Source organism: Apodemus sylvaticus, chromosome 7, assembly GCF_947179515.1.
Source record: "Apodemus sylvaticus chromosome 7, mApoSyl1.1, whole genome shotgun sequence".
NCBI lineage: Eukaryota > Metazoa > Chordata > Mammalia > Rodentia > Muridae > Apodemus > Apodemus sylvaticus.
Window position 1 is genome coordinate 78,192,095 of NC_067478.1, and position 18,033 is coordinate 78,210,127.

Below are 18,033 nucleotides of genomic sequence, written 5' to 3' on the forward strand. Positions count from 1 at the left end.
AATCCTGTCACTTTTCTAGAAAAGCTTTTCAGCAATCTAGAAACTACCATCAGCTGCTTCCCACTTGGTGGATACTCATTCTGTAGGAATTTACAGTGAGATGTTGGTTGAAAGTGCTAGGACCTTTTCAGCTTAAAGTAACTTTGAAGAGTTGCTTTCTACAGCACACTAAGGACTCTGCCAGACAGAATTTATTGTGCCTTGCAGTTAGTAAAAGCCTAAGATGTGTGTGTTGCGTGAACAAACAAATGGACATTGAATCGCACTAGCTCAGATACCATTTGCTAAGTCTTACCTGGAGACTGTTAAGTGCTATATATTAATTGTAGGTATGTGTCTTCTGGGCTACAGGTGGCTATAAAAATAATAGACAAATCACAGCTGGATGCAGTAAACCTTGAGAAAATCTACCGAGAAGTACAAATAATGAAAATGCTCGACCATCCTCACATCATTAAACTGTATCAGGTATGGCCTACCCTTACCTCTCCTTAGGCTCTCCACATTGAAATGTCTGTTTTCACAGTGGTTTCTACTTGTATGCTAGGTTTTTAGTGTATTTTTAAAAATAACATTCTGAAGCTAAGTCTATCCCTTTCTATATATATATGTTTGTAAAAATGGAACTAGGAAGCTACTTGATATTATAACTTGAAAATATAATATAAAAGTTGTCTTTTAGAGTACCAGCTAGCTATTTTAAAAATGAGCAGTTGTTCCTGAACTTGCTGGGCTTGCACAGGTAGTTGGGCCGTAACTAAGGATATCATACACATTGTTTATTTGAAAAGCTTATGTTTATGTTTTATGAAATAAAAAGGCTACTATATTACATAGAGGCAAACTTTGTAATACCTAGATTTATTAATGACTTTTCTTTCATATTTTATGATGGCATAAAAGTAAGCCATTTTTTTAAAAATCAGTTTTATTAAGAAATTTTGTGAGCTGGAGAGATGGCTCAGTGGTTAAGAGCACTGACTGCTCTTCCAGAGTTCCTGAATTCAATCCCCAGTAACCACATGGTGGCTCATAACCATCTATAATGGGATCAGATGCCCTCTTCTGGTGTGTCTGAAGACAGCTACAGTGTGCTCATATACATAAAATAAATAATTCTTTTAAAAAAAAGAAAAAAGAAATTTTGTAAAGTAAGCTGTGTCTTAAGTTTAAGCTATGTGTTTTTAAAGGAATGTTTGTTCAGATTTTATAGCAGTATTTCATGTTTAATGATCAATAAAATATCTTTTAAAGTTTCTATTGATCAATGTACCATATCTTGCACTTGAAAATGACTTTTAAACTTTTAAACTAGACTGTCCCATATGCTAACCTGTGGCTTTGATGCCCTGTGATAGGTGCACTCATGGCATGCTGGACTTAATCTGTTTTCAGAAGTTTTTTTGTTTTGTTTTTTTGTTTTCAGAAGTTTTGTGAGCTGATAAACATCACAGTAACTCAATCTCAACAAGTGTTTAATATCATAAGAATGGCATTAAACTCAGAGCCCTTTTCTCAGAAGGCCAGTTTTGGCTGTCACACCACTGCACTCAGTGGGCTACCCAAATGTATTGGGATTGTAAGAAAATGTTAAAATTTCTAGTTTTGTTTATTATGTCCTTGAATGCATTTTATAGAGGACACACATACAAAGCTTCTCTCTCTCTCTCTCTCTCTCTCTCTCTCTCTCTCTCTCTCTCTCTCTCTCCCCTTTTTTTAATGTATACATACACATATCCATATACTTGTATGTATATTTATACATATGTGTATGTATATACAATTGTAAACAATATTTTTTTTTTACACTCCAGATTTTATCCCCCACTCCCCAACTGTTCCACATCCCGTACTTCCTTCCTACCCCACTGTCTCCACGAGGATCTTCCCGCCCCCAACCCCACCTGACCTCTAAACTCCCTGGGGCCTCCAGTCTCTTGAAGGTTAGGTACATCATCTTTGAATGACCACAGACCCAGCAGTCCTCTGCTGTGAAAGTGTTTGGGGGCCTCATATCAGCTGGTGTGTGCTGCCTGGGTGGTGGTCCAGTATTTGAGAAATCTCAGGGGTCCAGGTTAATTGAGACTTGTTGGTCCCCTTCAGGGTCGCCCTCCTCCTTGGCTTCTTTCCACTTTTCCCTAATTCAACCACAGGGGTCAGCTGCTTCTGTCCATTGATTGGGTGCAAATATCTGCCTCTGACTCTTTCAGCTGCTTGTTGGGTCTTCTAGAGTTTGGTCATGCTAGATCCCTTTCTGTGAGGGCACCATAGTCTCTGTGATAGTGTCAGGCCTTGGGACCTCTCCTTGAGCTGGATACCACTTTGGGCCTGTCACTGGACCTTCTTTTCCTCAGGCTCCTCTCCATTTAATTTTAACTTAAAAAATTGGAAACCATTAACTTATGATAAACCTTCAAAGCATGTAAGAATGTGTACCTTGTACCACTCAAAACAGCTCCTAAAATTCTAAAGCTCTAGAAATCTATGTCAAAATGTATCCGACTTTCCCCTGTAAACATTTGTTTTACATTCCTAAAGAAGATAGTTCCATAATCACTTCAGAAGTGTTGGCAAACCATGTCCTAAGCTGATTCACTATGGTTCACATGATATGGTCAGCTATATGTAAAGTGTTGGCAAACCATGTGCTAAGCTGATTCACTATGGTTCACATGATATGGTCAGCTATATGTAAAGTGTTGGCAAACCATGTCCTAAGCTGATTCACTATGGTTCACATGACATGGTCAGCTATATGTAAAGTTGAGTTACTATTTGAAATTTTAGTTCCAAATTGTCAACAATTCTTATTTTTTTTCCTTGGTGAAGCAAAGTCCTAAATGTGTATTTTAGTGCAAAATTAGCTTGCAGCCTTTCAGCAAACAACTATTAAAATAGTGCTGCAGGGCTAGGGACATAGCTCCTTTGATAAAGTATCTGGTGTGCAAGCTGGATGACCTCAGTTTGGTCCCTAGAACCTGTACAAAGCTGAGAACTTGAGTGTGATCCCCAAAACCTATGTAAAAAGACAAGAATAGTGATGTACACTCACAGCCAACAGGGGCTGGAAGCACCAGTCAGCCTTGTATAATTAGTGGGCTTCAGTACAAGGAAAATCCCTGTCTCAAAAGACAGGGTGGGTAGCTTCTGAGGAACACCTGAACCTGACCTCTCCCTTTCACATGCTTGCTCACGTGCACACATACATGCATAATACACACTTGTATACACAGACCCTCACCACACATACAAGTTCTACAGAGAAACAATCTAAAAATTGCTTATATTGAATCTTAGTAGGTGTCTATTCCTATAGTTCTTAAAATCAAATTGCTAACATTGATAGACTTTCTTTTTGAACCTTAGAGAAGCTAATTTACATGAAAACACAGTAGAATAAACAGCTTACAAACAATGATTTATAATTTCAGGGAGCTGGAGAGATGACTCAGCAGGTGAGAGCATTGGCTGCTCTTCCACAGAACCAGGTTCAGTTCCCAGCACCTGCTTGGCAGTTCACAGCTGTCGGTAACTCCAGTTACCTTACCCTAACCCTTACACAGACACACATGCAAGCCGGACACCAGTACACATAAAATATATAAATCATTAAAGAATAAGATTACAGTAACTGTAACTATTAAATAAAGTACTGTAGGGAAGAACCTAAATACCACACTGTGCTGGCTCAGCTAGACTACAGCCTTGATAACAAACAGCACACAGGCTTCAGTGAAGACACAATGGAAAAAAATCTGCAAAGCTTCTTATTCGCCTCCTTACACTTGAATGTGCATACAGATCACCTTGTTAACATGTCGGCTTTAATGCCGTAGTCCTGGAGTCAGGCCTGAGGTTGTACATTTCTAGCAGGTCCTAGCAGCTGCTGCTGCTGCTCCGTGGACTCACACTTAGAACAAGGGTCTAATAATCACAACAAGGATGGCGTGAGTATTTGCCAAAGTGTGTAAACGTCTCTGACTTCTCAGTCGTTCACAACTTGCTCTCTACTTACAATTTTAACTGCAGAATGTGGAAAAGTAATCCTTCCTGTCTGACTAATGTAGGCTCATTTGTCAATAGGTAATGGAGACCAAAAGTATGTTGTACCTTGTGACAGAGTATGCCAAAAACGGAGAAATTTTTGGTAAGTTTTTTCTTTACTTTTTTTGAACTTGAGAAAGTCGCTAGCTTGCATAAATGGGGTACTTCAAATTAATTTTTCTGATTATTTAAGAATTGATAATATTTCAAGTTTTAGATTAATAAAATACTAGTTAAGTTAAAATATGGAATATAACTTTTTCTCTTATATAATATGGTATTAAAAGTACTTCTTAATTTTCTTACTTGTGTTAGAGACTAGATAGCAAAAGACAGGAAGAAACTTGCCACCTTACAAGAGAAATTTTATTTCTTTTTACTTCTTACATTCTGTTTATTGAGTCCTGCTTTGGCTTAGTTTTGGGGGGGATTCATTGGTGATCTGTGTGTAATCTCATGGCTTCTTAAGCTACATTGTAGCTGTAAAACCTTAGTTTAAGTGGGTTGCTTTCAGGCATTTGGGTGTTTTCAGTTTGGGGATATGATATATATGTTGCTATAGATGTTCATATACAAGTCTTTACCCTCTGCAGTCTCCCATGAAGTAATTGCCTCTGACATTGTATAAGAACATTAAAATAATATACTTCTGTTTTGCCTTGCCTGACCACCATGGTTTTCTCATATTGTACTTCAGCCCATTTTATAAAACATAGTATAGCATTGTTTTTGTTTTAGCAGTATATCCTCTTTAGCAGTATATCCTCTTTAGCAGGATTTCAAAATCCTATTTATCAGAAGTTATCATTTCCACATTTTTTGATACCTAAATATTTTCACCTTTATTTCTTTGTGTGGATACAGTGTCATGCAAGATCCTGTTCCTTTTTCTTGAAGGAGTTTCTTAGTATTTCTTATAGTGAAGGTGAAGAAGTCCTTCAGTCTTTGTATATCTAAAATAGTCTTTTTTTTTTCTGGTATAAAGGGATTGAACCGGAGGCAGTTTTCATTGATTTTAATAATTTGATAATGTGCTATTGTGGTTTTATTTAGGATACTTTGGCTTAATGTTCGCAAGCTGCTTAGACTTGTAAATACAGTGTTTTCACTGAATTTAGGAATCCTTAAGCCACTGTTTTCTTAACTGGTTTTCTGTCCCATCTCTTTCTCCTCTCTTTCAGAGTCTATGCCAGTGTATTTTAGGCTATTTGAAATTGTTCCACGGCTCAATAGATTCTTTTTTTCTTTTTCTTCCCTATGTTTTATTTTAGGTAGTTACTCTTTCTATGTCTTCAAGTTCACTAGTCTTTTATTCTGCAATGTCTAATCTGTTTTCCTAGTTAAATGTATTTTTCACCTCAGACACTGAGTAAATTACAACTTGACTGAAACCCTTGATTTATAGGAGTATATTGTGTCTTGCTTTGTTTATGTGCCATGTCTTTATTTAGCTATTGAACATCTAGGATACAGTTACAGTAATTTCATGTTCATGTCTGCTAATCTTCAGCATCTCTATCAGCTCTGGTCACTTCTGATTGGCTACTGTTTCTCTTCTGTTTTGCTCACCTTTCCCTACTTCTTTTCATGAAAGGATAGAGAGACGGGGAGTAAAGAGTAGTGGTCATATTTGAAAACACAGTCCTATATGTATGGAGTAAAAAGGATTATCAGGAGAGAGAAGAACAAATGCAGCGTGCCCCTGAGGCCAGAGTTCCTGTATGTGCAAGGATTAACCGAGTCCAGCATGGTTGGAGAGAAGAAAACAGGAAGTGGGAGCAAAAGGGAGCAAAGAAAAGAACTATAAGAGGAGGAGTAAGGAGTGGGCTTAGGGGATTTGCATCCATTAAGGAGGTTAGGCTACTACTGCAGGTTTTCAGTAGTCATTGAGATTTCAGCATGGGGCTGGAGAGAAGGCTCAGTGGTTCAGAGCATTAGTCCTCTCCCAGAGGACCCTGGTTCAATTCCTAGCACCTCCATGGCAGTTTAACTGTAACTCCAGTTCCAGGGAATCTGACACCCTCTCTGGCCTTCTGGAACACCAGGCACATATGTTGTGTACAGACATATGTGCAGGAAAACACCCATATACATAAAATAAAATAGATTTAAGCAGCCAAATGACTGCCTGAGTCAACACTTTCAAATCATCACTGAGACACTGATGTGTTAAAAGTAGATAGTAGCTGGAAGGTGTAGAGAGCAAGAGATCTGATTGGACAGTGTTAAAGTAGTTGGCTGACAGCTCTCTTCAGGATGAAAGGTAGTGTAGGGAGTCATCAGTGAGTGTGTGTGTGTGTGTGTGTGTGTAATGTGCATGTGTAAATGTGAAGATATAGATTGACATTAAGTGTCTTCATTCTATACCATTTTAAGTTTGAGGCATGGTCTTACTGAACCTGGAACTCACTGTTTTGGCTACACTGCCAGCCAGTCCTAGAGATCTGCCATTGGGATTATAGGTGCATAGTGCCATGCCATGCCAGGATTTTATCTGGGTCCTGGGCACTTAAACTCAGATCCTCTAGTGAACCTGTTTTATATGTGGATGCAGAGAATCTGAATTCAGGTCCTAATGATTGCACAATAGGGGCTTTACTGGCTGAGTTGTTTTCCCTTTAGCCCTTTAGTATATATTTTGAAAGTAAAATCAATTCGACTTCTTGGCAAGTAGAGACCACAACAGTAGTGTATATGATTATGGGAGCAACCAAAGTCTAGTTTCCAAGGCCCTTAAATTAAAGAAGAGAAAGCAGCAGATGAGACACAGGAGGGGAAGGAAAAGGATTTGCTGCAAACCACTTGAGCTACATAGTCTCCAGAGGATGAGTAGGCATCCAGGTCAGTTGATGCTGGTCGTCCAAGAACAGTGGAGAATGGAAGTTTGCATCACCACTTTGTAGTAGGGAGAGCAATTTTGGAAGAGCATCTGGACCAAAAGCTAGACAAACAGTACTTAAAAAACAAACAGAAGAAAATAGTGAGCACAAACTAAATAACCTTTTCAAGGAGAGAAGTGTGGATATAGTTCATAGGGTTAGTGAAGTCAAGAGAAGGCTTTTTAGGTTTTGCACACTTTTAAAGGATTGTGTGTGTGTGTGGGGGGGGGGTGATTTTGTTGTTTTGGGGTTTTGTAGTGGTTCCCCCCCAACCCCCAAGATAGGATTTCACTGTGTAACAGCCCTTGATGTCCTGAGACTCACTTAGTAGACCAGGCTGGCCTGCCTCTGCCTCCTGAGTGCTGGGATGAAAGGCATGTACTACTACTACCACCCACCTGTATTTTTATAGCTTTAACCTGTAGTTTTAATAAATTAGAAATGGCTTTACATGTTAGGTACCATCTTTATAAAGGGGGATAGTCTCAAGTTTTCTGGCTGTTGAGATTGTTGAAACAGGCTTGGATCACATACAATCGCATACAAGTTGAGGCACACTTTGTGAACTTTTGCATTAAACGTTTATTCTTCATGTAAACTATTTGGCTATCTAGGATAAATGTTCAATTTAAGTTTTGAAAAGGAGAATCTGTTTTAGATAGAGAAGTTGGACAGAGTGTTGTACAGTTCATTTGAGTTCTGAAGTCAATGACTAATAGAGCTTAATTTTAAAATATGATGAAATTCTTGGATAATATTTACTGTTTAGAGTGGAAGACTCTAGAGGACTCAGAGATCGTTTAGCACAATTTATTTTTATTTATTTTGGCTTTGTCATTCATGCGGGTTGTAGCCTGACAGAACTCAATGTCTTTTCTCACCAAAAAACAAAACAAAAAAAAAAAAAAAAACTCCTTTTTTTTCAACCTTGGCTTCATCATGTGCCAAGTCATCTAAGCTGGGATCCTTGATGTCAATATTGATTTCATCCTTTGTATCCCTCTTTGGATGGTTTGAAATTTTTGTTATGCTTCCTACATGTTTCTCAAAAAATCTGTGTCTCTCTGCCCTCCTTCTTCCCTGTCTGTAGTATGCAGTTGTTTAATTGGTTGATTTTTACAAGGTCTCTAGGATTTTCCAGAATTAGATGTTTTTCTGCACCCCTTTTCCCCCCTCCTTTTCTCCTTCTCTGTTTGAGGCAAGGCCTCACTGGATAGCATAGGTCTCAAACTTGCAATTCACCAATTCTCCTGCCTCTGCCTTCTTCCCAGTGGTAGGATTTAAGCGTGCACCACTATCCATGATCAGAGAAGTTTTCTAAAACACAAATAGAGTCATGTTCGTTGTCCTCATTTTTTAAGTTGCTCTAATGTCCATTAAATAGAGATTGGTATGGGGAGGGAATAATTTTGAAAGCAAGGTACTTAGAGTCCTGGTGCTAAGTAAGACTTAGTACTAAGCGAAGTACTTAGAGTCCTACTCTAAGTACCAGGACTACTTAGTTTTGAAAAAACAGTTTTGAGATAGAGAATAATTTTTTATGTAGCTTCTATATGTGATGATATTTAATTTGAGCAACATTTATCAAATAGTGAAAAATATGTGTAAGATTTCAAATGAATTAAGCCAAAAATGTGTTAAGTCAGCTGGAGATGTAATAAAACAAACCACATAAAAATGGTATATGAATACATATTTTGAACTATATTTTAGTGTTTATCTTTTAGACTTAAAACTTTAGAATCACCGTTTACCTTTACAAGTATTATTTTAGTCTTATTCTGATAAGGCTTAATCTGCAATTTGGTTGTAATAAAGATATTTCAGGCAAATCAAGCAGTATAACTGAAATGTACTTGATTGGAACTAGATCCTTCAATAAAAGGATATTCAACACTATATTTATCAGGGAAATACTGATTGAAAAACCCAGTTAGACAGCAGTCTGCATCAGCTAGAATGGTTAAATTTAGAGATGAACAACACAACAGGAAAGAAAGGCTGTGAAGCAACTACAACTTTCATACTGCAGGTGGAAGTGTAATTTGCGTGACTACTTAGGGAAACTGATAGTTTCTTATAAAGTTAAGCATGCCTTTTCCAGTCACGAAGCATCTCTGCTCCTAGGTGTTCACCCAGGAAAAGAACAAGTGTTCTTACAAATGATTTGTCCAGGAATAGTCATAGTAACCCTTTTTATAATGTGCAAAGGAAGAGCAATCAAATTGTCCACCAATGGAACAATATATCCCAAAGTCTATGGTATTCTGTATGCAAAGGAAGATGGTTCTGAAGGCAAAAGGAATGCTCTTCATAAGCCTACAATACTACATAAATAAACCTTACAGATAATGCTGAGCAGGAGTCTGAACAAAGAATACAGTTTGAAGCAGGTGTGGTGGCACACACCTCTAATTCCAGCACTCAGGAGGCAGAAGCAGGTGGAGCTCTTGAGTTTGAGATGAGCCTTGTCTACAGAGTGAGTTCCAGGACAGTCAGGCTTATGTCAAAAAAATAAAACCAAAGTACACATTGTATCTTTTCAGCTGCATTCTACCACAGGCAGCAGCCATGGATGGTTAATAGAACTTGGCAAGTATTTATCATTAGAGACAGGAGAATATAAAAACCCTTCTATCACCTCTTATGTACAGTGAAAATCTCATAGCTAGATCCTTTTATCTGTCACAAGACCTTTCTGATGCTCCTACTCATTCTCAAAATAGAACATTCAAATTTCAGATTTCTGCTAATGTTGACCTGGAAACCCTTTGTTCTCTATGCTTTCAAGCTTTCCCTCCTTCCCTTCATTTCTCCATCCCTCCTTCATTACTTTTTTCAAACTAATTGAAATTCTATCTAATCAAAAGTTGTTCTTAATTCTGTCTACAATGATTTCCTCATAGAAAAGTATTCTAAGTTATTCTTTTGTACAACTCATTGATAATGTATCTAAAAAACTCATTTTCATTATTATTAGTTTTCATATCTTTTTGTTGTTATTGTATTTTGTTATTCTTATGTTTGAGTTTCATAAATATGCTATATGTATGTGTATCTGCACAAGTGGAGGCCAGAAATTAAATATTGGGTATCTTTTTATTTTAACTTTCCACCGTATTTTTCTCTTCAAGACGGAGTCTCTTACTGAACCTAGAGCTACAGTGAATAGCCAGTTGAGTGCCCAGCGTCCTGCCTATCATCAACCCTCTGCACAGGGGTTGCACACCTATTATGTGGATGTTGGAGATAGCACAGGCTAACACAGGGGTCTCACATCTATTATGTGGATGCTGGAGATAGCACAGGCTAACACAGGGGTCGCACATCTATTATGTGGATGTTGGAGATAGCACAGGCTAACACAGGGGTCGCACATCTATTATGTGGTTGTTGGAGATAGCACAGGCTAACACAGGGGTCGCACATCTATTATGTGGTTGTTGGAGATAGCACAGGCTAACACAGGGGTCGCACATCTATTATGTGGATGTTGGAGATAGCACAGGCTAACACGGGTTGCACACCTATTATGTGGATGTTGGAGATAGCACAGGCTAACACAGGAGTCGCACATCTATTATGTGGATGTTGGAGATAGCACAGGCTAACACAGGAGTCGCACATCTATTATGTGGATGTTGGAGATAGCACAGGCTAACACAGGAGTCGCACATCTATTATGTGGATGTTGGAGATAGCACAGGCTAACACAGGGGTCGCACATCTATTATGTGGATGTTGGAGATAGCACAGGCTAACACAGGAGTCGCACATCTATTATGTGGATGTTGGAGATAGCACAGGCTAACACCGGAGTCGCACATCTATTATGTGGATGTTGGAGATAGCACAGGCTAACACAGGAGTCGCACATCTATTATGTGGATGTTGGAGATAGCACAGGCTAACACAGGAGTCGCACATCTATTATGTGGATGTTGGAGATAGCACAGGCTAACACAGAAAGCAGTTGATTCACTGAGCCATCTCTGCACTGTTCTGTTTGTTTTATAACAAGGTCTCTTGTAGCTTAGAGCTTATTATGTAGCTCAAGATTACCTTGGATTTCTGGTCTTTGTGCCTTTATCACCTAAGTGCTTGGGATCAGAGCAGGGCTTCTTCCTGGCATGCAAGCATTCTACCAGCTGAGCTATCTGTAGAAATTCCTGTCACCTTTTCTCTCTAACAGATCATTAAAGTACTGGTTAGGATTTGGCAAAATTCAAGCCATTTTATAAATGCCTGTTGAGTGAACAATGTAATAGTCCACTTTGGCCTTTATAGGACTTATTTACTCAGGGAAGCCACCGAGAGAATGCTGCCAGTCAAGTAGTCTCAGACACGTCTTTGTTCGGCTTTTGAAAGGAGTGTTTACTCTTGGGGAGATAAACATGAATGAGGAAATACCAGCTGAATCAGGGGAGAAACTGGTTTCCTCTAGAATCCTAAGCAGTTTCTTGGTATTTAATGATAGTTCCACCTTATATTTAACTTTACTCTGATTCCTGTACCTCCTTTAAAATATCCTTTTCAGGTATCATGGTAAATGAGAGCATGAATATTTAACTCTGGTAACTTTATTTTCTTAAAATACCTAATAGATACCATTTTCTTGGGAGCCTATAATATGCAATAGCAAATGAATTTGCTTTAAAAGACGTTGGTTTTTCCTTTGAACTTAAAAGTATGATTAATGAAAGTTATTCAAGAGTTCAACATTCTTTAAAACTATTTCTTACTTATTCATGTGGTCACGTGCAGTAAATGGTGCAAAAATCATAGAGCGGTTGCCTCCGCAGACAATTTGGGTTCTGTTCAAACAATTAAACCGGCAGTCAGCAGATTCCGGCCTGGTAATTAAATTACCCAATAGCCTTTGTTTTCAGATTTCTGCCCCTTGATACTCTGTGTCTTTTCAGGCTGAATTTGTGCCTGGGGTTTATTGATTCATTTCCTGTCTTTCCCTTTCAATGGTAACACACTGAGATGCCAGCTGTGATAATTGAAAAGGGCTTTGTTTAAATAAAATACCTTTAGACAGTTTCTCTGAGAACTAAAGACAGTCTTCTTAGCTGTTGATTACTATCTTAATAGTCTAAAGCCAGATCAGTGATCCCATTTGCTTTCTGAATTTTAGTAAACTTGAAGGTGGTACTCACGTCACATAACCACTGTGACTCTAATTTCACTTTTAGGTTTTTTAAATTTTTCTAATTGAGGTCCTAGGGGATTGAGGTCAATTTAATTAGTTAAATTGACCTTCATCTCTAGTTTTTCCACCATTGCTTTAGTTTAGACCTTTAGTTTAGTTTAGATCATTTCTCATTTTAGTTGCTTCAACAGGCTAGGGTCTCTGCCTCCCAATAGTCCCTCATAGGTTACCGTGTTACTGTCAAAATGATCTCTCAATCATAGCCAGTCTCCTCTGTCATTTTTCTACTTAGACTATTTATGTACCTTACCACGGAATTTAGTATCAAATACAAAATTAGTGTGATAATTGCCCGTTCCTATCTTCCTTTCCAGTTCCATCCTAGGCAGGTGATCTTTGAGTTTTATTGACTGTGCACATAGATCTGTGGGTAAATGTTATTTTCATGCATTTGAGTATGGTAGATGCTAGTGTGGAAAAGCTGAAGGGGTGTGCAAATGGTGAGATAAAACTAAACTATCCTTAGAAGATTTAGGATGGTTCCCTTTTGATGTTTATTAGAGATGTGAAACAATGTTATCTTTGAAGATATCAGATCTAGTTGAATTATATGTAAATTTAGCCAGTATTTAGAAAAACTAGGAACTCCACCAACCCCAGCATGGATCCTGATTGAGGGGTCACTGACCCTTCCTCTGGTTTTTATTTAAATTGGGCAGATATTTAAAATGCCCAGAGAAAGGTCTTGTGTTCTAAATCTAGTCCCACCTTTAATTGCTGATGTAGACATCCTTGGGCAGGCCACATAACATTTGTAAACCTGTCTTTCTTACCATAACAACAAGCAAAAATATGAGCTGTTTGAGTTTCCCAAGTGCTGTAATTGGTACTGGGCTGGAGATTAAAAAACAAACAATGACAACAAAATCCAAAAAACAGGAATGGCTTGACCATTGCATTAGAGGACTTTTTAGTCAGTTTTGTAGGTCTGAAAAATTGATAGCTGTAAATATCAGGAAATTAAGTTTCTGAACATATATTTGATGAATGGAGTAAGTTTAACTGTTAATTAGATGTTTTGAAACTTCATATGCTTGAAAATATAAGCTTAATAGATTGTTACTAAATAAATGAGTTTCTAAAAACTAGTCTCCTTGTCCTATAACTCCTAGCTTTATTTCAACTATCTCTTGCTAATTTCTGGCAGCCCGCCTTCAGTTATGACTAGAGGCTGACCTTTGGTGTGTGGGCGGTGAGCTGATCCTATGTGCAGCATCTCTACTTCAGCCACAGTGAACTGAGAAAAGCAGCGGCCCTGCTCTTGGTTGCAGCCATATAAGCCAGGTTCCATGGATGGGAAGACCCTGACAGTCTGCTTTTACATGGTTCCTGCTTGGTTTTTGGATGGATTTCTGTTAAGTGAATTACTATGTTAAGTAATTTGAATCTGATAATATTAATGAGGGTCAGGGAGTATTTGTGAAGAGAAAGATCAGATGAAGAGAGAGAAGCAGATTGTATCTGCTAAGAAGGATGGATTTCCTACTAAGGATGAAATGAAAAGCAGTGGTCTACCTAGAGGATGACCTTTTTATCCCTTCAGCAAATATCTTTTTTGCTTCCACGAAAGAGTTTGCTAAGATTTCTAAAAATGTTGTATTCCTAAAGATAAGATCTTTGTTTTATCCTTAATGAGTAGTCTGATTTGCAGTTTCTCCATTGCCTATATTTTAAAATTTATACCTTATTGACTCCAAGTGATACATTACTTATTGTGTGCAAGGTCTAGGTTAGGCAGTGTTCTAGGTTCTGAGGCTGCATTGGTGAATCAATGAGTTAATGAAGGTTCTTGTGAGTTAGTTTTGTTTCTTTAAGCTCAAATCCTTTTCATCCTCAGTGTTCTAAAATGATGTGCTTTGAGGGAGCGTTCTGACTGGTACTGGGGTTGGAAGTAGACTCTTTAAACCCTTTCTATGATTCTGGCAAATTGCTCTAAACTACGCATTGATGATTCCGTTCAGAACAGTCTTCTCTTTCAGACAGATTGTTACTCAGACCCTGAGCCTCCTGGTCTGCCCTATTATTTTTTTGTATCTTTTTGCCTTTCATAAACTTTAGCTTTTAATCTTTGTTGCTTTGTTTGTATTTTTAACACTGAAAAGCTTAATTTGTTCCCTGTTTTTTGTTTTGTTTTTTTGTTTTTAAGATTTATTTATTTATTTAGTGTATATGAGTACATGTAGCTATCTTCAGACACACCCCTAAAGGGCATTGTTGAATCCCATTACACATTGTTGTGAGCCACCATGTGGTTGCTGGGAATTGAACTCAGGGCCTCTGGAAGAGCAGTTGATGCGCTTAACCTCTGAGCTTCAGCTCACCCCACCTCCAATTGTTTTTAAAAATAGCTTTTCTTATCTAAGGATTCTATATTAATCTTATTTTAAATCTCTGAGAAAAATTGAAAATTTTCTCATTATAGAGTCTCTCTTTTGCCTCCAGGTTGATTCTGTGATCTGTTTTTGTCTGTGTTTTCTATTGAGAATTCTTTGTTTTTTTGTACATGTTCAGTTGTGTCTTTCTACTTAAAAGCCAGGAACTGTAACAGTGATTGCAAAGTGAGCCAGTGGGTGGGATTTTTTTCCACTATGGGTTTTATTGAGGTGATTAGCTGCATTCTTTGTTGGGGATTCCCAATACTTCTGTATTTGCACCTGCAATGCTAAGATCCCTCCGGTCTTCTATCTAGAAGTTAGAGGACCTTGGCAGCCAGGGTTCTCATGAGGGAAGAAGACTGGGGCATGTCAGGATCCAACATGCCTGTGTCTACTGCGCCATGCTTAATATAAGATTCTTTCTCCCCACTTGTGCTTGAAGTCTGTATGCTTGGAGGCACTGTTTTAGTCTCAAGAGAATAGAACTCTAGAATTGAACTGTGCTAAAAATCCGCATACATGCCTAGCTGCATTGGTGAGAGAGGAGAGCTAGGGATGAAACTACTTTCTTTCCCACAACTGATTATCTTTACTTCATTTTCACCTTGTCCTAACTTTTGGAATTTCTTGTATCATGAGTTCTTGAGTACTTGGGGAACACTGCAGTGTGAATTACTGATCCCTGGTGCTTTCCATTGCTGAGGCTTCAGTTTTCTCAAGTTGAGAATTTGTTTCTAGATTCTCTAATTTGATATTTTTACTACTTGCTACTATCATATTAGTGTGATATAATTTCTTGTTTCTGGAAAGACTGTCTTAAGCACCTTCTTATCACAATGTTCTCCGTTAAATACCTGAGGGTACTTACAGCACTATTGAAATGCTCCCTGAATGTTCCATTTTCTTTCTCATCCTAGGTCAGTTTCTATTGTCTGTTTCTCTCTTGATTATAGGCAACACTTTGTACTGTAATTTTAATGTTGACTATGAAATTCACTTTGTCAAGTTTCTTGATTGGAGAGAGGGGGTCTGCCTTTAAATAACACTCAGATTTGGTGTAGGCAGTTGTTATGCTAGGCAGCCTCGGCAGCAAAGCTAAACCAACAGAGTAAAGGTGACTTGCATCTTAACAAAGCACAGAAGGATCAAACTAAGGATTCTAAAAGCCTTCTAAAGTCTCTGCTGAACGCCTTGGTTGTCCATCGAAAGCTCTTCGCAGTTTGAATGATTCTCAGCCCTAGAAAGCCCTGAGAGTCTTTCATTTCACAAGCCATGGTCATTCTTTAGCCAATCTTACAGACTTTCATCCTAGTCTGGTATCTTAAAATTTTACACAGACCTCTGGTACCTCTGGCAGATTCTGGCCTAGTGGTTTTCTACCTACCAGTTTCCTCCAGAACTTTGTCCCATATCTTAGCAAAACCTCAGACTTGTATTCTGATTTCTACCTCTTGTAATGAACAATAGGAGTATGTTCTGTTTAAAATGGCATCCCTATTCTAGTAAAGTCCATCCTAAGCAGAAAAGCTAGGACATCATAGGCCTCTCTACTTTTTTTTCTTCCCTTTCAGGAATCAGAATTTTTTGTTGCCTTTTATCCAGAGTCTAAGACTAGTAGTTTTGGTTTTTAAATTTGGTTTTTAATTTCTGTGTATAGGTGTTTTGTCTGTGTGTATGTCTGTACATATCCTGTGTATACCCGGTGCTAGGGAAGCCAGAAGAATGCATCAGATTTTCTGGGGCCAGAGTTATAGATGGTGTGAGCCACTTGTAGATACAGGAAACTGAATCTGGGCCATTGTTTTAGTTTGGGTTTCTATTGCTATGAAGAGACATCATGACCATGGTAACTCTAATAAAAGAAAATATTTAATTGGGGTTGGCTTACAGTTCAGAGATTTAGTTCATTATCATCTTGAATGGAAACACGGCAACATGCAAGCAAATCTAGTGCTAGAGAAGGCGCTGAGAGTTCTACATCTGGATCCACAGGCAGCAGGAAGAGAATGAGACCCAGTAGGCCTAGCTTGAGCTTCTGAGACCTCAAAGCCTGCCCCTGTCTACCCCCAATCCCCTGTGACACACTTCCTCCAAAAATGCCACACCTCCCAATGGTGCCATTCCCTATGAGCCTATGGGGCTATTTTCATTCAAACTACAACAGTCCTGTAGAAGAGTAGTAGCCAGTGCTCTTAACTGCTGAACTATCTTCCAGCTAAGATTAGTGGTATACATTGATCAGTTTTCTAGTTCTAAGGGTAAGTCTAGGTCATGGCTATAAATGAAAGTCAAGGATTCTTATTTTAAATCCTATTCCATTTATGCTTTAACTTTGTTTATGTGGGTGTTGTCCTCATTTGTTGAGTTTGTTTTCTTTGTGCAGTGGAATTCAGCATTTCTTAGTTCTTTTCATTCTTCCTCTGAGTCTGTGCCTTGCCACTGAAATTTCTTGTTAACATTCTTTCCTAGCTCAGTTAGGCAGCCTCCTTGGGCCTAGCGTTTACTATGAAATCTTGTAGGTGTAACTCCAAGCTAGGCTCAGGTACCACTTGTCTGCAGGTGTGTGTTCTCTAGGATGTAAACGTAGACTGCTGTGACTGGCTCTATCTTCTGTGCTGTTCTAATCAATTATAACTGTTGTGATGCCTTGGCTTTTTCTGTTCCTAAATATATCTAGATAGTAAACATTGGCAGTGCTATTCCTGATTTTTTTCATCTGTATAATCATTTAAGTTCCATAATGATTTTAACCTGATTTTTCTCATCAGTTCAGTTGGTCTGTTGTAGGTTATGGAATGTTCTGGTTTTAGCCCATCAACTTTTTTCATGTAACTGACTAATTAATGCAATTTTCTCTCATTTCTAGTACTTGATATATGAGGAAACTACTCAGTTTTTTAGTCTTTCATCTCAGCAAAGTAATTTCTTTTGTCCCCATCTGCATTCAACTGTTTTTAATTTTTAAATAGATTTAATTTCTATTAAATGTCAGGATTTTCAAAAAAAAAAAGATACAAGCATCCATATTTATTGTTAATGAACTAAAAACATTAAATAGTAACATATTTTCTCTTTACTTCTTCATCCCATTGCGAGTCATTTATTGGCCCTTCATTTGAAAAATATTATTAGGCTTCTTTACTAAGTATTTGAGGAAGAAGAGTACTGGCCAAAGAAGAATTTAAAACACAACTCTGATACAATACCTTGAGGTAAGTGCTATAGAAAGCATGTGGACAGTCCTTTAGGAAATCAGGACAGGCAGTTACTGACAAGCAGAGATCATATTTACAGGATAGAGTTAGACTTAGTAGAGTAATGTATCTGTGGAGTGGAAGAAGGATCAAATCTGCCTGCTTCCTTTTAGTCCTCATACTCATTTTATCTTGGCTGCAGCAACCCAAAGCTTAACACACACACACACACACACACACACACACACAAAAGCATGTACTCATATGTGTACATGGGCATGATTGCACACATGCATGCATGCATGCTCAGAAATGCATTTTCTGCC

At 38.2% G+C, this 18,033-nt stretch overlaps 1 protein-coding gene across 5 annotated transcripts in view; it reads left to right on the top strand.

The window, feature by feature from the left end:
• Sik2 (salt inducible kinase 2) overlaps positions 1 to 18,033 on the top strand; it is a 113,614-nt gene that overhangs the window by 10,467 nt on the left and 85,114 nt on the right. For all 5 annotated transcript variants that reach the window (XR_007978832.1, XM_052188356.1, XM_052188355.1 and 2 more), the window contains exons 2-3: positions 352 to 468; positions 4,084 to 4,147. Coding sequence is in view for 4 of the 5 variants with exons in the window: in XM_052188356.1 (XP_052044316.1) it covers positions 352 to 468; positions 4,084 to 4,147 (181 nt within the window). In the remaining variant the exon portion in view is untranslated. The remainder of the gene's footprint in view (positions 1 to 351; positions 469 to 4,083; positions 4,148 to 18,033) is intronic.